Raw genomic sequence first — 18,734 nt, forward strand, 5'->3', positions numbered from 1 at the left:
ATCTGACACCCAGCACAGAACACTGGCCTCGCAGACATACTTCCTATTCCTATTCTTCACAGGTAACTTACCTTGCCTTGACACATTATCATCAAAGCCCCGTTGAGCCAAAGCCCTCTTACTCCGATTCCCACTCTATAAATCTGGCTTCTTTTAAAATCCTTCCTGGTGGACTAAACTGCTGAAGAAAAAATGCTCACCTTTCCCGCCGATCTAACTCACTGACGTCCATGCACCTACTCAGTTATGCCTTGGTCAAAGATTGGCTGACTGGTAGAAGGCGAAGAGTTGGAATAATGGAAGCCTATTCTGATCAGCCGCTGGTGACGAGTGTTGTTCCACAGGGGTCAGTATCAGGACCATGTCTTTTCACGTTACATGTCAATGATTTAGATGATGGAATTGATGGCTTTGCGGCCAAATTTGCAGATGATATGTAGATAGATGGAGGAGCAGGTAGTATCGAGGAAGTAGTGAGTCTGCAGAACGACTTAGAAAGATTGGGAGTATAGGCAAAGAAGGGGCAGATGGAATATAGTGTATGGTCATGTAATTTGGTAAAAGGAATAAAGGTGTAGACTATTTTATAAACGGGGAGAAAATTTAAAAATCAGAGGTGTAAAGGGACTTGTGCAGGTTAACTTGCAGGTTGAGTCAGTGGTATGAAAGTTAGCATTTATTTCGAGAGGACTAGAATATAACAGCAAGGCGTTGGTCAGACCACACTTAGAGGATTGCGAGCAGTTTTGGGCCCCTTATCTAAGAAAAGATATGCTGGCATTGCAGAGGATCCAAATCAAATCAAGTTTACCGTAGATTCCGGATTATAAGCCGCTACTTTTTTCCCACATTTTGAACAGCTTTGAACTCTGCGGCCTATAATCCAGAGCGGCTAATACATGGTTTTTTTTCATGCCGCCTCGTAAACATTTTGCCTCGTAACAGTAGACCAATAAAATTGATGAGTAGTTCACAGAGGTCCAATGAAATTGTACGATAAATCAAGCGCACTTTCACAATTAAATTATTGTAAATCAGTCATTTGTACTCACCCTCATCAACATGGAAAATACTCGAAGAAAAGCAAGACCCGAGCGCGTCAGACCCGATTAGACCCGATCGCGTTACGCAAGCGCGTCAGACCCGATTAGACCCGATCGCGTTACGCAAGCGCGTCAGACCCGAGCGAAAACGCTGCTTTTAAGTTAAAGTCGATCAATAACTTTTCCTGGTAGGCTGCAGTATATATATTTTTACCAGTCGCTAGGAGATATTGGAATGTTGTTCGTGCTGTTCAGTAAAAAAGTATATGCAACGTAATTTGTGTTACCGATACGTATGTATATTTAAAAGTAGCGGTGCGGCCTAAAATCCGGTGCGGCCTAAAATCCGGTGCGGCCTTTACAATTAAAAAATTGATTTTATTTCTAAAATTAGAGCCTGCGGCTTTTAATCAGGTGCGCTCTGTAGTCCGGAATCTACGGTAATTATCATTCAAACCATACCTGGATACAGCTGAACGAGAGGACATTCCACTGGACCCAAGGTGCAAAACAGTCAAAATAGCAAGCAAATTTCAAAATAGTGAGCAATAAAGCACGTTCACTGAAATAAAACAAACACAGTCCAAGACCCTGAGTGACAATGTCCGGTAATCAATGTTACAGTCTCCCAGCAGTGCGCAGATGCATGCAACTCAGCCTGTCATTACACTGCTCGAACACAGAAGGGCAGTAACAGCAGGAGAGGCCAACTCCCAGTCGAGCTCAGACGCCACGCTGTAGCGCATCTGCAGCTCTCACCTGGTCTGCAGCACCAGGCAAGCCCAAGGCTTGAGGTGTACGACTGAGACTACACAGCTCCCATGTTGCCTGTCCCTTCCACCAAACAAGGGAAACAGGCCTGAAGCTATTTAGATTACCACTGTCCAACAGAGTCTTACAATCACAAGTGAAATGTCTAAGACAATCTGCCACAGTTAAACAGCACCAACTTCGATGCTTCTGAACAGCGGGCAGCAACATGGTCTGTAGCCAGGTCAGCTCCTCCATTGCCAACTGGCTACTCCAACACCCTTGTGGGCTCCTCTGATATCCTGACCATCTCCTGTTCCAATATCCCAACCGGCCCCTTCGACACCTTGGCCGGCTCCTTCTCCAGCATCGTGGCCAACCCCTTCGACTTCTTGTCCAGCTCTGCCACCAACACCAGTCCAGCTACTCCGATCAACAAGCAGCTCACTGACGGAGTAGCCCTGTAGTACCTGAAGTCCTTGGAGTAGAATTGTCTTTGGATCACAAAAAACTAATTTTACAAAGTAAAAAACACCTATGGTTGGCCCCTCGAGAGGCAGCTACATTCGCACACGACTCCATCTTACTGGGAAAGGAGGTTCACAAGAAAGATCTCAGGAATAAAAGGGTTAACTTATGAGGAGCATTTTATGGCTCTGGGCTTGTATTTATTGGAATTGAGAAGAATGAGGGAAAATCTCATTTAAGCATATTGAATACTGAAAGGTCTAGATAGAGCCGTTGGGAGAGGATGTTTCCAATTGTGGGTAAGTCTAGAACCAGAGGCAAAGCCTCAGAATAGAGGGACTTCCATTTAGAACAGAAATAAGAAGGAATTTCTTAAGGTAGAGGGTGGTGTATGTGAGGAATTCATTGCCACCAGATGACCATAGAGGCTAAGCCATTGAGTATATTTAAAGCAGGGATTTTTATGTTCTTTGTTAGTCAGGGCATCAAAGGTTATGGGGAGAAGGCAGGAGAATGGTGTTGAGGGGGATAATAAAACAGCCATTATAGAATGGCAGAGCTGACTCGATGGGCCAAGTGGCTTAATTCTGCTTCCACGCCTTATGGCTTTATAGTCTTCTATGTAGCTTGTTCACTTAAGATTTTTAATCAGTGATAACACCCCATGGCAAAGAAGAGATGATAATATATTTAAACATCAAGGGAGATAGTTAGCCTGTTGGAGATGTCACCGATCAACATTTGTGAGGAATAAATATTACTTGTATTTCCTGACAGATCAAGTCTAAACACTACACTGTATCATTCAAGGAATGGAACTAAATAGTCATTAAACAGTTCCACTTCCAAAATTGTAATGAAGGGAATATCATTGAAGAAGAATCTGAAGCTGGCTTGGTTGGGGTCACGTCCCAAGAACTTCTGTCATCTGGCCTGCATGACAGGTATTCCCTGGGAAGAAAAAAACATCTGGAGCTCCTGCCTCACTGCTCCAAGAGTTGAAGTATGACTATGATTAACATGTGTCCAAAAGCCTGCTTAAGCAAGAAAAACTGGACTTGATAGCTGCATTTTAATACTTGCGTCACCTGAGCAAATTATTTTCAGTTCTAACTGGGCGTAGCAGATTTTAAATATTTTGTTTTGTTTTGGCAGAGTGAGCAGGTTTCGTTCTAACATTAAAAAAAGAACAACATGCACTAAGAACTGTTTTCACCTAAATAACTCACATCTATTAAGTATAAATACAGATATTTGAATTAGAACAAAAACAGAAGATGCTGGTAACACACAGCAGGTCAAATAACATCAATAAAAGACATTTTATGTTCCAGGTCAAAGAACTTATGTTAGTACTAGAATTGAAACTTAAAACCTATTTGTGTATTTTGTATAGAATACTTGGATTCCTTTCTCTTTTGGAATATGTATAAATAAAGGACAGGTATTTGAACCATCTTTCTATTCTAAATGGAAAAACACTACAAACAAAAAGAAAATCTTCAGCTATTAAAAAAATTGATTTGTGTTCCTCTTATTACCAATTAGCAATGCATTAAATAGAGGGTTGCTATAGGCAATGAATTGTCAACATGGGCTGGGCACCTAGTGCTAAAGATACAAGACAAAAGAATGCATTATTGTAAATTTTTGTTTTTGAAACAAATTTTATCCTTGATGGTACCTGTGAAATTACTGATAAACATAGCTATTTCCTAGAGCAGACTGTTATATTAATAACGCATTTCTTTTCTTTCTGTGAATAATTTTCAAAATTAAATTTTTGAAATTTAGAGTTCAGCCATATAATCCTTAGATTTAGTTGATAAGATGATCACTGATCTGAGTTAGGTAGGATTTGATTGCTACATGGATGAGGGAAGAAATGGAAAATGCCTATCTTCTCAAAGATCTGCGTAATAATTGTAAACTATGTGTGAAATTATAATCATTTTATTACAATAATAATGCATTTCAGATGTTATAATTAAATCTTTCAATATTGTGAACATTATTTAAAGATAGTAGAATAAAGTTACAGCTGGAGTACTTTGATAAAGTTTGCTATGTGTTTGTGGAAGCTTATCTTGACATACTTCGAGCATGCATACTCTTAAAATGATCTAGTGGTATTACATGAGAATACATTTCCAATGCAATTTGTTTTTATTGGAATAAAATAAAATCATAACATCTGTTTTAGATACAGTCATATTATCGGATATTCACAGCAACAACATATGAATAAATCACTCTTTGAATCTCTCCACTTACTGCAATGAAGTACAAATGCACTCAAAAGCATAAACAAATCATATGAATAAAGACAGGATTTTATGGAACAGAGTTATCCCTATCCTGTCACATTCAGCTTGATTAAGACCATAAGATCATTAGCTATACAGTTGAAGTCAGAAGTTTACATACACTTATAGCTAGATATATAGATAGAGTTGACGTGGATAGGCTTTTTCCATTGAGAGTAGGGGAGATTCAAACAAGAGGACATGAGTTGAGAGTTAAGGGGCAAAAGTTTAGGGGTAACACGAGGGGGAATTTCTTTACTCAGAGAGTGGTAGCTGTGTGGAACGAGCTTCCAGTAGAAGTGGTAGAGGCAGTTTCGATTTTGTAATTTTAAAAAAATGGATAGGTATATGGACAGGAAAGGAATGGAGGGTTGTGGGCTGTGCAGGTAGGTGGGACTAGGTAAGAGTAAGCGTTCTGCATGGACTAGAAGGGCCAAGATGGCCTGTTTCCGTGCTGTAATTGTTATATGGTTATACTTAGGCTGAAGTCATTAAAACTCATTGTTTAACCACTCCACAGATTTCATATTAGCAAACTAGAGTTTTGGCAAGATGTGGAGGACATCTACTTTGTGCATGACACAAGTAATTATTCCAACAATTGTCTACAGACAGATTATTTCACTTTTAATTGACTATATCACAATTCCAGGGGGTCAGAAGTTTACAAACAAAATCAAAAGATATCAGCCAAGACCTCAGAAAAAAAAATTGTGGACCTCCACAAGACTGGTTCACCCTTGGGAGCAACTTCCAAATGCCTGAAGGTACCACGTTCATCTGTACAAACAATAGTACGCAAGTATAAACACCATGGGACCACGTAGCCGTCATACTGCTCAGGAAGGAGGCGCATTCTGTCTCCTAGAGATGAACATACTTTGGTGCGAAAAGTGCAAATCAATCCCAGAATAACAGCAAAAGACCTTGTGAAGATGCTGGAGGAAACAAGTAGACAAGTATTTATATCCACAGTAAAACGAGTCCTATATCGACATAACCTGAAAGGCTGCTCAGCAAGGAAGAAGCCACTGCTCCAAGACTGCCATAAAAAAGCCAGACTACAGCTTGCAAGTGCACATGGGGACAAAGATCTTACTTTTTGGAGAAATGTCCTCTGGTCTGATGAACCAAAAATTGAACTGTTTGGCCATAATGACCATCGTAATGTTTGGAGGAAAACAGGTGAGGCTTGCAAGCCGAAGAACACCATCCCAACCGTGAAGTATGGGAGTGGCAGCATCATGTTGTGGGGGTGCTTTGCTGCAGGAGGGACTGGTGCACTTCACAAAATAGATGGCATCATGAGGAAAGAGATTTATGTGGGTATATCGAAGCAACATCTCAAGACATCAGCCAGGAAGATAAAGCTTGGTCACAAATGGGTCTTCCAAATGGACAATGACCCCAAGCATACCTCCAAAGTTGTGGCAAAATTGCTTAAGGACAACAAAGTCAAGGTATTGGAGTGGCCATCACAAAGCCCTGACCTCAATCTAAATGGACGTCCTTCAATTCTGAAGTCATGTCCTCTTATCCTAGAATCCCCTACTAAGGGAAATAACTTTGCCATATCTAATCTGTTCAGGCATTTTAACATTCCGAATGTTTCTATGAGATCCCCCTGATTCTCCTGAACTCCAGGGAATACAGCCCAAGAGCTGCCAGATGTTCTTCATATTGTAACCCTTTCATATCTGGAATCATTCTCGTGAATCTTCTCTGAATCCTCTCCAATGTGAGTACCTCATACCAATCCCACTATCCTATACACAGTGCCGTCCAACTTTCTGGGTAGGGCAAACTATTAAACAAAACAAACATCATAACAATGGACAAGAGTATAGGGAAATTCCACCTCAATGTCTGGTTAAGCAGGTTCTGAAAGGGATAACTAACCATAAGCCATCAACAGAGTGGATATAGAGTAGTTCTGCAGAGTAGATATAGGGAGTTAGGCAGAGAGTTTAAAAAGCAGAATCTCAAGAGGTGTAATCTGGTGCCATGTACTACTGAGGGTAGGAATAGGAGGATGGGGCAGATGAATACACGCTTGAGGAGTTGGTGCAGGAGGGAAGGATTCAAGTCCTTAGACCATTGTGATCTCTTCTCAGGAAGAGGTGATGTCTTCAAGACGATTGGGTTAGCAATGAACAGTTGAGGGCCGAAATCTTTCCTGGTGGAAAGATTTGAGAGGGTTTAAGCTAGTCTGGGTACAGATGCTACAGGAGCAATAGAGCTAGAGTTAAGAAAAGGAAGGGATTGCATTTTTAATTAAGGAGAACATCACAACAGCACTTTGAGAGGATATCCCTATGGGATAGACCAGTGAGGCTATATGGGTGGCACTCAAAATAAGAAAGGGTGATGGCTATGAGAGGATTTTACAATAGACCCCTAATTGTCAACAGGAATTAGAGGAGCAAAATTAGATTGCAAAGGGTTTGATTAGGGCAGAATTTGTTAAATGTGTCCATGAAAATTAATTCAAATCATATCCGAGAGGGGTCAATGCTATCCCTCATCCTAGGCAATGAGGCAAGGCAGGTGACTAAAGAGTCAGTGAGGGAACCCTTTCAGACCTGTGGGATAGGAGATGGGACAATATGTTACAGCTGCACAAGTCATTGGTGAGACCACACTTAGAATACTATATGCATTTCCAGTTGCCCAGCTATAGGAAGGATGTCAATAAGCTAGAAAATGTGCAGAAAAGACTCACTAAACTGCTACCAGGGCATGAGTTATATGTAGAGATTGGAATGCCTGAGACATTCCCCCCACCTTTCCACTGAATATGTTTCTTGAAACATATCCACAAAAAGATAGGGGAGGTACTAAAGATCAAAAAGAATGTAAAAGTGGAGAAATCTTCAGAATCTAACTAAGTGTAACCTAGGACATTGCCACCAGCTAGAAAACAAATTGCTAGAGCCCTTGAAGAGATACTTGCATTGTCTTTAGCCATGAGTATGGTACTGGAAGACTGGAGAGTGGCTAATATTCTGCCTTTATTTAAGAAATGCTGCAAAAACAAGCCAGGGAACTACAGGCCAGTGAACCTAACATCAATAGTGGAAAAGTTACTGGAGGGGATTCTTTGAGATAGCATCTACCTGCTTTTGGAAAGGCAAGGACTGATTAGGGCTATTCAACATGGCTTTGTGCAAGGGGAATTGTGTCCTTTGAACTAGATTGAGTTTTTGAAGAGGTTCGCTAAGTGGATTGATAAAGGCACAGCAGTAGATATTGTCTCCATGGACTTTAGTAAAACCTTTGGCAAGGTCTTACATGGTGGGCTGATCCAGAAAGTTAGATTACATGGGATCCAAAGTGATATAGTCAACTGGATACAAAATTGGCTTAGTGTAAGAGTCAGAGATCTGTAGTAGAGCATTATTTTTCAGATTGGAGACCTATGATCTGTGGCATGCCAGACACATGGATTGGTGCTGATTCCATTGTCCTTGGTCATCTATATTAACAATTTGGATGACAATGTTGTTAACATGGTTAGCAAGTTTGCAGATAGCACCAAAATTGATGGACCACAAAAAAGTTATCTAAGATTAAAGGATCTAAATGAAATGGGGAAGGGGCCAAAAAATGGCAGATGAAAATTAACTCAGACAAGTGCAAGATGTTGCATTTTAGTCAGATTAACCATGGCCAGCACTTACACAGTAAATAGCAGGCCCTGGAGTGTGTTGTAGAACAGAGAGATCTAGGAATATAAGTACTTAATTCTCTGAAAGTAGTGAGACAGGTAGACATGGTGATGAAGAAGGCATTTGGCATCAATTGTCAGGGCACTGAATACAAGAGTTACATCATGTTACAACTGAACAAGACAATGATGGGATCAGATTGCACGCAGTTTTGGTCACCAAGCTATAGAAATACTGTGATTAAGCTAGAAAGGGTGCACAAAAGATTCACAAGGATGATTGGGTCTGGAGGGTTTGAATTATAAGGAGATACTGGATAGGATCAGGCTTCTTACTAGAGTGTAGGAGGCAGATTTATAGAGGTATATAAAATTATGAGGAGCACCTCTATCATTAAAGGGCAATGATTTAAGGTGAGAAAGAAAAATTTAAAGGGGATCTAAGGGGCATTTTTTCATACAGACGGTGGTTCATGTGCGGAATGAGGATGTGGTGAGGCTCAGGTACAATAACAGCTTTTAAAATACCTTTAGACGTGCACATGGATAGAAAAAGTTTAGAGGATTTGGATCATATGCAGGCAAATGCAAACAGTTCAGGTAGACAACTTGGTCAGCATGGATAAGTTGAGCTGAAAAGCCTGTTTCAGTGCAGTATAGCTCTATAACTCCATTCATCAATCTATCAAAATACATTTAGGAACTTTCCCTATTTTCTTTGTTTTTGCCTCTTATTCCAGATGCCTCTGGAAAAAAGTACTCTCACACTGTAATTTATAAATGTGGCCTCTGGGTTTCCCTAAACTATCTAGTTCCTTGCAGCAAATGTACTTACTTTTTCATTAGATTGAAGTCCCAAAGAGCATTCACTCAAAGTTTTATACTTTCCCAAAACTATATAACAAAAAGTCTCAGTTTTCACAGGTAACCAAGGAACCTTTAACTGAATATTAATTGGGGAATTCTTCTATTAACCTATTCAAAGGACTCCGGTTAGCTGAAAGCACATAACTAGATGTTATATTTTATACCTGACATAACACATTGGTTATTTGTCAAGTTTTTTTTTGTGTATGGTTTTTCATAGATTCTATTATATTTCTTTATTTTTCTTGTAAATGCCTACAAGAAAATGAAACTCAAGGCATATATGTACTTTGATAATAAATTTACTTTGAACTTTGAAGGAAGTGTACTATTTATCTTAACTATAAATTTCTTTTAAATATTTAATTTTCCTGATGATACATTTTTATACTCTATTAATTTCTACAATAGCTTCACTGGTCCTGAACCTGCAATAGCTCTTGCGTTATAATCTACACATCCTTTTGCCATTAACTGCGTTGAACATACAATTCTCCAGTGGTTGAAGTTACCAGTACACAACGGCATAACTCTATATTTATTGAGATTAAAATATAGGTCAGGCATTCCCCAGGGTTGCACGAGTGATTTTGAAAGATCAGATTTTCAAATTACAGGAATATCCAACAACTGAGTTATGGATGATCCATTAATGTAATAAGAGTCATTATGACATTTAATTCCACTGATGCCAAAAATCTAAGTTGTTTCTTACCAGCCACTGTTAGTTTGTACTACTTCTTCACTCATTTTTTGTTTATTCGTGGATGGCTTCTTTGCATCAGTTAATAAAATTAAACTTCCACCACATATGGCATCTGAGAATATAAAAAATATTGAAATAGCTGATTACATAATCTCAGTAAAAAATCATATTGCTAATTCTGATGCTCAAACTACTGTGATAGAGACTCCATTACAAATTTAAATGAGTACCTCTTCCAGTTTAGACAAGTTTAATAATGTAAGATACTTCACTTCACAAGTAAAGAAACTATTGCTTAAGAAAGATATTATGGCAACACCTGACCATTCCTCAACCTAGTCTGAGCTACTACTCAGTGCTATAAAGCAGTTCAAACCTTTCTTCATTATTCTAATAACATTATCTAATGTGTGAATGTTCAAGTGAATGCAGAAAGTCATCAAGCATGTCAAGAAAGCTGAGATATGGCTGACAATGATCTAGAGTGAAAAAACACATTGTGCACAACTTTACTTAGTTGACCATTATTTAAAAAGACTGGGCATAAGCTTTTTGATATTGTGTAATAACAAAATTAGAGACTAATGAATAAACATGTAGGAATTTCCTTTGCCTACCTAGATAATATTGTTAATTTTTATTAAGTGTTAGGCAACTCTGTATCATATGTTAGGATGAAGCCATTTTGTGGTAAAGAACATATAGGAACTTCCACAAAGTCAATAAGGCTTCCAATTACTCCTCTTATCTATGGGATGCCCAAAAAACTATAACTTACTTGAATAAACTCTAATTTTAAAAATATCATCTTGGAGTTTTATCTGTTAGACCAATTTCTCTTTCTAGTCTACCAGCTTTCTCACTATTTATTGAAGAGCAAAGATTCTGGAAAGCTGAAATAAGCTGAGATAAAACTGAAAATGAAGGAAAGACTCACCAAATCAGACAGCATCAAACAGAATTAACATTTTAGGTCAAAGTGTCAAGGATCTTTAACCTTTAACCCTGTTTCTCTTTCCACAGAGACTACCTAAATTGCCAAAGTTTCCAGCATATTCTATTTTTATAACTGGTTAATATTGCTAATTGTGAGAAATTTGATTAAAAAATCACTGTTGTGTTCCCACATTTAGGGATGTTCCAACATGTCCTGACGAAGGGTCTCAGCCCAAAACGTTGACAGTGCTTCTCCTTATAGATGCTGCCTGGCCTGCTGTGTTCCACCAGCATTTTGTGTGTGTTGTTTGAATTTCCAGCGTCTGCAGATTTCCTCATGTTTGAATCTATAGGAAACCTGTTTTTCTAGTCTGGATGAAACATTACAAATATTATATGACTTTCTTGCTGGGTGGAGTGTTGTGTCTGTGAAATAATTCAACATGTTTACCTTAGTTCAAATTATAATTACATAACAAAGATCTTTAAAAGTAAAACAACCTTCTTGAATATATTTCATGAATGGCCTAATTCAATAACCTTTAATCACAGTTTTATCTACAAATAATGTAACTAATCTAAAAATGAAGTTTTCAAATATGAAAAGTCTAAATCTATTAGTATTTTAATTACAAATTAAAAATTGTTCTTCATTTCAAATGCAAGTATGAACTATAAGAATCACTGAGTTTTGAAGCACTATTAACAGGTTCTTTGGCTCACCTTATCCGTGCTGTTCATCAAATATCCATCTATACTAATCCCATTTACCAGTACTTGGCCTGTACCTTCTACGCCTTACAATGAAAATGCTTTTCTAGATATCTCTTAAGTATTGTGAGAGTCTTTGCTTTCACCACCTCCTCTGCAGCTGATCATTTTTCCTTTATCTTAATTGACACAAATGATAAAGCAAATCTGCAACTTGCCCAAGTTATTAACTGATGGTTGATGATAGATTCAGTCCATTCCATGTGTTGAGTTTGCCCATCCCAACTTATACCATCTGACAGTATATAGTTAAAATCAGTCGTTCAAATAATTATAACTGTTGATGTACCGTGGCATCAAAACTACCTTGTAGCTTAACACAGCCAAGAAGAAGAGCAATTAAAAGAGATTTTCTATATTTGGAACTCCTAAAACATAGAACAGGACAACACAGGAACAATCCCTTGGCCCACTGTGTTGTTCAGCACTAATTAAACTGCAAAATAATCCCTAACTAAACTAATGTTTTCTGCCTACACAGCATTCTTATCCCTCTCACATTCATCACACTATCTCACTCTCCTCCATGCCCTTCTCCTTGGTACCTCACTAAGTACCTCATTAGGACCTTGCCTCCAAGCACACATTCCCTCCTTTATTCTTGAGTGATCCTCTTGTTCTTGACGTATGTATAGAATGCCTAGTGAGTCTTTTAAATACTACTAGCCAAGGATTTTCATGGCCCTTCCTGGCACTCCTAATTCATTTCTTGAGAACTATCCTAGCTTCTTTATATGTAATCCCAAGGGGTTCAGTTTGATTTGAGTTTCCTAAGCCTCACATATAGTCGTAGCGCAAAGAAACAGGTCCTTCAGTCCATGCTGAACTATTCTGCCTAGTCCTATTGACCCAAACCTTCCATACGCTTGTTCCACACTCTCACCACCTCTGGGTGAAGAAGTTCCACCTCAGGTTTATCTTAAGTATTTCACCTTTCATCCTTAACCTATGATGTCTAGTTCTAGTCTCACCCACCCTCAGAGTAAAAAGCCTGCTTACATTTACCCTATCTATACCCCTCATAATTTTGTATACCTTTATCAAATCTTCCCTCAATCTTCTACACTCCAAGAAATAAAGTCCTAACTTTTTCCTATAACTTAGGTCCTAAAGTTCTAGCACATACCTTGTAAATTTTCTCTGCAATCATTCAATTTTATTGACCTCTTTCCTCTAGGTAGGAGACCAAAACTAGCACACAATACTCCAAACCAATGTCTTATACTACTTCAACATAACATCCCAAATCCTATGCTCAATTTTATGAAGGCCAATGTGCCAAAAGCTCTCATTATGACATTGTCTACAAGTGAAGACACTTTCAGGAATTATGGATCTATATTCCCAGATAACTCAGTTTTACCACACTCCTCAGTGCCCTACCATTTACTGTCTAAGTCTCACCCTGGTTTGTCCTCACAAAGTGCAACACTTGTCCACATTAAATTCAATCTGCAATTTTTCATCCCATTTTTCCAGCTAGTCCAGATCCTGCTGTAAACTTTGATAGCCTTTCTTGCTGTCCACTACATCCTAATCTTAGCGTCATTTGCAAATGCTCCCATTTTCATTTTGACTAAATTCACCACCTCTCTTGACAAGAAGATTTTCTTGCCTTGCATTATTGTCCTTCCTTCTTACTGAAACATACCTGTTCAGTACTCATAAACGTCATAAACTCAACATACCTGTTCTGTACTCAAGATAAATTCATGCTTCCACATATATCCCTTTTAAAATGTTAGTAATTGTAGATTTAAAACAAAATTAGCTTTTTTTGATGAATATAGTGCTGATTTTATTTTTGCAGGATTATTTTCTAAAGTATTATTAAATGTTAAATTCTATCCATGCCTTCAGAAATTCCATTTTAGAGTAATGATAAAGAAATATGCAGAAAGCTTTCTAACAACAGAAGTCATTTGTTCCATTGTTCCTGTGTCATCTTTCTGAAAAATAGATACAGGAGAAAATTGCTGAACGCACCCGGGAAGTCAGGTAGCATCCGTGAAAAGAGAAGGTTTGAAACCTTTCCCTCAGAACTGAAAAAAGAACAGCAGAACTAGCCAGTTTAGATGCATAAAGGAAAAACAAGCTTTCGAAACATATTGAATTCAGTACTGAGTCCCAAAGGCTGTAATATTTGGATGGAAAATAAGGTGCTATTCTTCAAGTTTACATGGACATCATTGAAACTTAAGTTACTCGATCTGCATTTATGTTCACTCATGTAGGTGAAACCATATCATGAGAATTTGATGCAATTCATTAGACTGGAAGAAGTGCACATAAATTGTTACTTCACGTGGATGGGGCAAAGGAGCTGGTGTTGCATCGCCTGTGGTCACAAGCAAAAGTGCTGTGTCTCATAAGGACACAGGCATGGCTGGGACACATGTCGGTTCCAGTAGCTCCATCAACATTATTACAGCTCAAGGCATCTGAGATCAGAATTCAATTCTGGCATCCTCTGTAAGAAAGTTTCTACTGTCTTTCTGTGTCCATGCAGATTTCCTCTGGCTACTCCGGTTTCCTCCCACAGTCCAAAGACATACTGGTTAATAGGTTAATTAGTTGTTGTTAGTTATCTAGTGATTAGGCTAGGGTTAAATAGGTGGGTGACTGGGCGACATGGAGCGATATGCCTGAAGGGCCTGTTCTGCACTATATTTCTAAATAAATACTTCATTTAGGAAAATGAATGGAGTTGAAGGAGAAGCTTGTCAATATGAGAACAAAATTCAAGAAAATGAATTAATGTATTGATGGAGTACCTGCTGAAGGAGAAATAAAGTCTCATTAGACCATCATGGAGTGTTTTGAAGGTGTGGAAGGATGCTTCATCCATGGTGAAAATGATACAGTCTGGATAAGGAAATTATTAAAGGCAATACCATGGTTGCAAAAGAGAAAGGGAGAAAGGATGGAATTTATTTTGCAAAACTAAATACTTGCTTTACATACTGTCCCTGAAGAGACCTTAAAACAGTTTACAGCCAATATATCAGAATCAGAATTAGGTTTAATATCACCAGAAAAAAAATTGTGAAATTTGTTGTTTTGTGGCAGCAATGGAATTTAGCCATTTACATACATGTTTTAAATATAATTACTGCTGTAAAGTAAGAAAGGTGGCAAAAAAAATTGGTTCCAGCAACAATATGATAACCAAATTGTCCACAAAAATTATGTTTGCTAAGACATAAATAATGTCCATCAGATAATTTTCCCCTCATTTTCAAGACAGCTTTAATATCTTCTCTGAAACGTGCACGTCCAGCAATTCAGCACAATGTCAGCTTGGATTTAGAGTTTTAAGTCAATGGTGTAGAACCTGAACTTATAACCTTCTGAATACTGCCCAATAGGTGGCCATGGAGCCATAGTCAACAGGCTGCAAGATATTGTTGTAAAATCCTATTTTAAGAAGGCCGAATTTTCTGTGCATAGAAATTCTCCAGAGTAGGCCACTGCTCAGAGAGAATCTATCCATATTCTTTACTGTTTTTATTAGTTTACCTTCTATTTTGCGGACCTGGACTTTTATTTTTTTTCCTCAACTTCCTAACCGAGGTGAAGATCAATTAGACTTAGTTGGGACTGGTAAATGCGCCTTTCTACATATTAACTCTCATACACTCGAGATTCTCCTTTTAAGACAGAGGCAGCAGTTCAAAAGAACTACGTTCTGACAAAAAGTATCCACATGTATTGTCTGCACCATAGGATATATCCAGCCGTTTCTTCCGGTTGTTATAGTTGATATCCAGTTAGCACTATAGTTGCGGTCACACACATTCCATCATCGGGGGAGAAAAACAGAAGTGGAAAACAGTAGTAAACAAAAGTAAACCCGGAAAATCAAAGCAAGTCAGAGTTAGCAGCAAGGGAGACGAGGATGGATGGACCTTCAACAGGAACATCTAAAGTAAATGTTCTTAAAATGGTATATTTAGGGACAATGATACAAATGTCGTTTAATGTGGTACCTATTAAAGTTAGGTGAATAAGATTAGTACGTTCCCAACTTTGATGATAGTAAAGTTTACCATTATTACCGATGACTTGGTGAACGTCAGGCTTCTTTCACTCCGCTCGAGCGTCTCTTCGCTATGGTTACTCCGGAAATGACGCCAGAGACGGAACTTGCCGGAAACTCACGAAGGCGTTCGGTTTTAATCAGGCTGCGCTCGCTTGAGAATAGATGCTTTCCCGTGTTAATTTCTGATACTGAACTTGGTTTCTCTGACTTTTTACGAAGTTATTTATAATGCAGTAATTCGTGCTTTCGAAACGCACATTTGCTGTTCAGTATGTTAAATCCAGTAGGTTTGCTGCAGGATTAACGGCGAAAATTATTTACCAATCTGGGAGGATAAAATTCAAACCCGCAGAATCAAAAATTATTTCTAAAGCACACACAGCGTGCATTCAATTTCCAAACTGACGATACAGAGTTTATTAGTGAAAAGTAAGTTGTTGGATGGTCTCTTGAGCTAGTCAATATTGTGTAGGTTGTGGTTCCAATACGACAAAGCCAAAATGTTATATTGACACTCACTTTTCTTCAGTGAATACTGACTTTCAGAATTAACACTCTGTTATGTTTTGTATTTTAAAAACATCAAACTAATTCACGTGAAGGCGTATGCAATTAATGTATTTATAAATATAACTCGTAATACATTATTTAAACAAACAAAAATGCTTAATTAACCTATATATACACACACACGATTACTCAAATATTACTGAAATACTAAATACACAGTGTTCTAAAGGCAGGATGCCACAACCATGACCAACAAGGGAAATCAAAAGCCAAAGAGAAGGCATAAAATAGAGCAAAAATTAGTGGGAACTTGAAGGATTGGGAGACTTTTAAATAACAACTAAAAATTCATTAAAAAGTTAAATATGAAATATGACAGAAAGCTAGCCAATAATATTAAAGAGGATACCAAAAGTTCCTTCAGATACAAAATATGTAAAAGAAAGGCAAGAGTGGATACTGTATTGGAATACCGGAAGAAAATGCTGGAGAGGTAGTGATGGGGGACAGAGAAATGTTGGATGAACTGATTAAGTATTTTGCATCAGTCTTCACTGTGTGAGACACTAGCAGTATGGTGGAAGTTCCAGGTGTCGGGGGCATGTAATGTGTGAATTTACCATTACTAGGGAGAAGGTTTTTGGGAAACCAAAAGGTCTGAAGGTAGATAAGTCACCTGGACCAGATGGTGTACACCTCAGGGTTCTGAAAGACGTGGCTGAAGAGTGTGGAGACATTAATAATGATCTTTCAAGAATCACTAGATTCTGGAATGGTTCCAGAAGACTGGAAAATTGCAAAAGTCACTCCACTCTTCAAGAAGGGAGAGAGGCAGAGAAAAGAAATTATAGGCCAGTTAGTCTGACCTCAGTGGTTGGGAAAATTTTGGGGATTGTTAAGGATTAGGTCTCAGGGTACTTGGAGGCATATGATAAAATAGGCCATAGTCAGCATGGTGTCCTCAAGGAAAAATCTTGCCTGACAAACCTTTTGGAATTCTTTGAAGAAATAACAAGCAGAATAGACAAGGGAGAATCAGTTGATGTTGTGTACTTGAATTTTCAGAAGGCCTTTGACAAATTAGGCTGCTTAACAAGCTATGAGCCCACGGTATTACAGGAAAGATTCTAGCATGAATAAAGCAGTAGCTGATTGGCAGAAGGCAAAGAGTGGGAATAAAGAGGGCCTTTTCTGGTAGACTGCCAGTGACGAGTGGTGTTCCACAGCAGTGTGCTTTGGGAAAGATTATTTTTACATTATGTGTCAATAATTTGGATGATGGAATTGATAATTCTGTTGCAAAGTTTGCAGATGATATGGAGATAGGAAGAGGGCAGGTAGTTTTGAGGAAATATAGAGGCTGTAAAATGAATTAGACAGATTAGGAGAAAGGGCAAAGACATGGCAGATGGAATACAGTGTTGGGAAGTGGATGGTCATGCACTTTGGTAGAAGAAATGAAAGGGTTGACTGTTCTCTAAATGGGAGAAAATACAAAAAGCTGAGGTACAAAGGGACTTGTAAGCCCTTGTACAGGATTCCGGAATGGTTAGTTTTCAGGTTGAGTCTCTGGTGATGAATTCAAATGCAATTTTAACATTTGTTTCATGAGGACGACAATATAAAAGCAAGGATGAAATGTTGAAACTTTATAAAGCACTGGTGAGGCCTCACTTGGAGTATTGTGAGCAGGTTTGGGCCTCTTAGAAAGGATGTGCTGAAACTGGAGAGGGCTCAAAGGCGGTCCATGAAAATGATTCCAGGATTAAATAGCTTATCATATGAATAGCTTTTTGATGGCTGTGCACCTGTAGTTACTGGAAATCAGAAGAATGAGGGGTGACCTAATTGAAACCTATCGAATGGTGAAAGGCCTTGATAGAGTGGATGTGGAGAGGAAATTTCCTGTGGTGGGAGAGTCTAAGACCAGAGGACATAACCTTAGAATAGAGGGGTTTCCTTTTAGAATAGCAATTAGGAGGAATTTATTTAGCCAGAGAGTGGTTTATCTGTGGAATTTGTTACCTCAGGCAACTGTTGAGGCCAAGTCTTTATGTACATTTAAAGCAGAGGTTGATAGATTCTTTATTGGTCAAGGCATGAGGGATATGGGGGGGGGGGGGTGCAGGAGATTGGAGCTGAGAGCAAAAATGGATCAGTTATGATGAAATGGCAGAGCAGACTCGATGGGCCAAATGGCCTAATTCTGCTCCTATATCTTATGGTCTTACAACATTTCTTTTTGCTTAGGTATAAGCTCCAACTCAGTATAGGATGCCTCTCAAATATACACACGCACTATATTATATAATGCAACTACTATGTACAGACATCCACAGCATAGTCAGTTTTTAAATTGTTCCTTTCAGACTTAAATATTTAATCGCTGTGGGGGGGGGGGGGGGTTATTACTCTTGAGGGATAACGTCTTTCCTGACAAGTGGGATCACTCTGTTTGGCTGATGAGACTTGTGACTGTGAAATAATGTCAAGTTATGGGGGCTCCTCTGTGGTGGTTGAAGGAGTTGATTCTGAGACTGCAGCAAGTGGTTCTGCCAGCTCTTGTCACCTTCCTTCTTTTCTCTTGCTGGATCTACTTAAATTCCTTTTTTTTCCATGTTCTCTCTCTCTCTTTCATACCATTCTCTTTCTTGTTCAATTCTTTCTC

General features: G+C 38.6%; 1 protein-coding gene across 2 annotated transcripts in view; it reads right to left on the bottom strand.

The window, feature by feature from the left end:
• c4h11orf65 (chromosome 4 C11orf65 homolog) overlaps positions 1-15,823 on the bottom strand; it is a 65,865-nt gene extending 50,042 nt beyond the window's left edge. The window contains exons 1-2 of one of the 2 annotated variants that reach the window (XM_073043651.1): positions 15,573-15,823; positions 9,817-9,919 (exon numbers count right to left, since the gene is read on the bottom strand). In XM_073043651.1, the coding sequence (XP_072899752.1) occupies positions 9,817-9,851 (35 nt within the window). In that variant the 5' untranslated portion in view covers positions 9,852-9,919; positions 15,573-15,823. Of the gene's footprint in view, positions 1-9,816; positions 9,920-15,563 lie in introns of both variants that reach the window. The other variant, XM_073043652.1, reaches the window with a different exon arrangement.
• Between the last annotated feature and the right edge of the window lie 2,911 nt (positions 15,824-18,734).

Source organism: Hemitrygon akajei, chromosome 4, assembly GCF_048418815.1.
Source record: "Hemitrygon akajei chromosome 4, sHemAka1.3, whole genome shotgun sequence".
Classification (NCBI taxonomy): Eukaryota; Metazoa; Chordata; class Chondrichthyes; order Myliobatiformes; family Dasyatidae; genus Hemitrygon; species Hemitrygon akajei.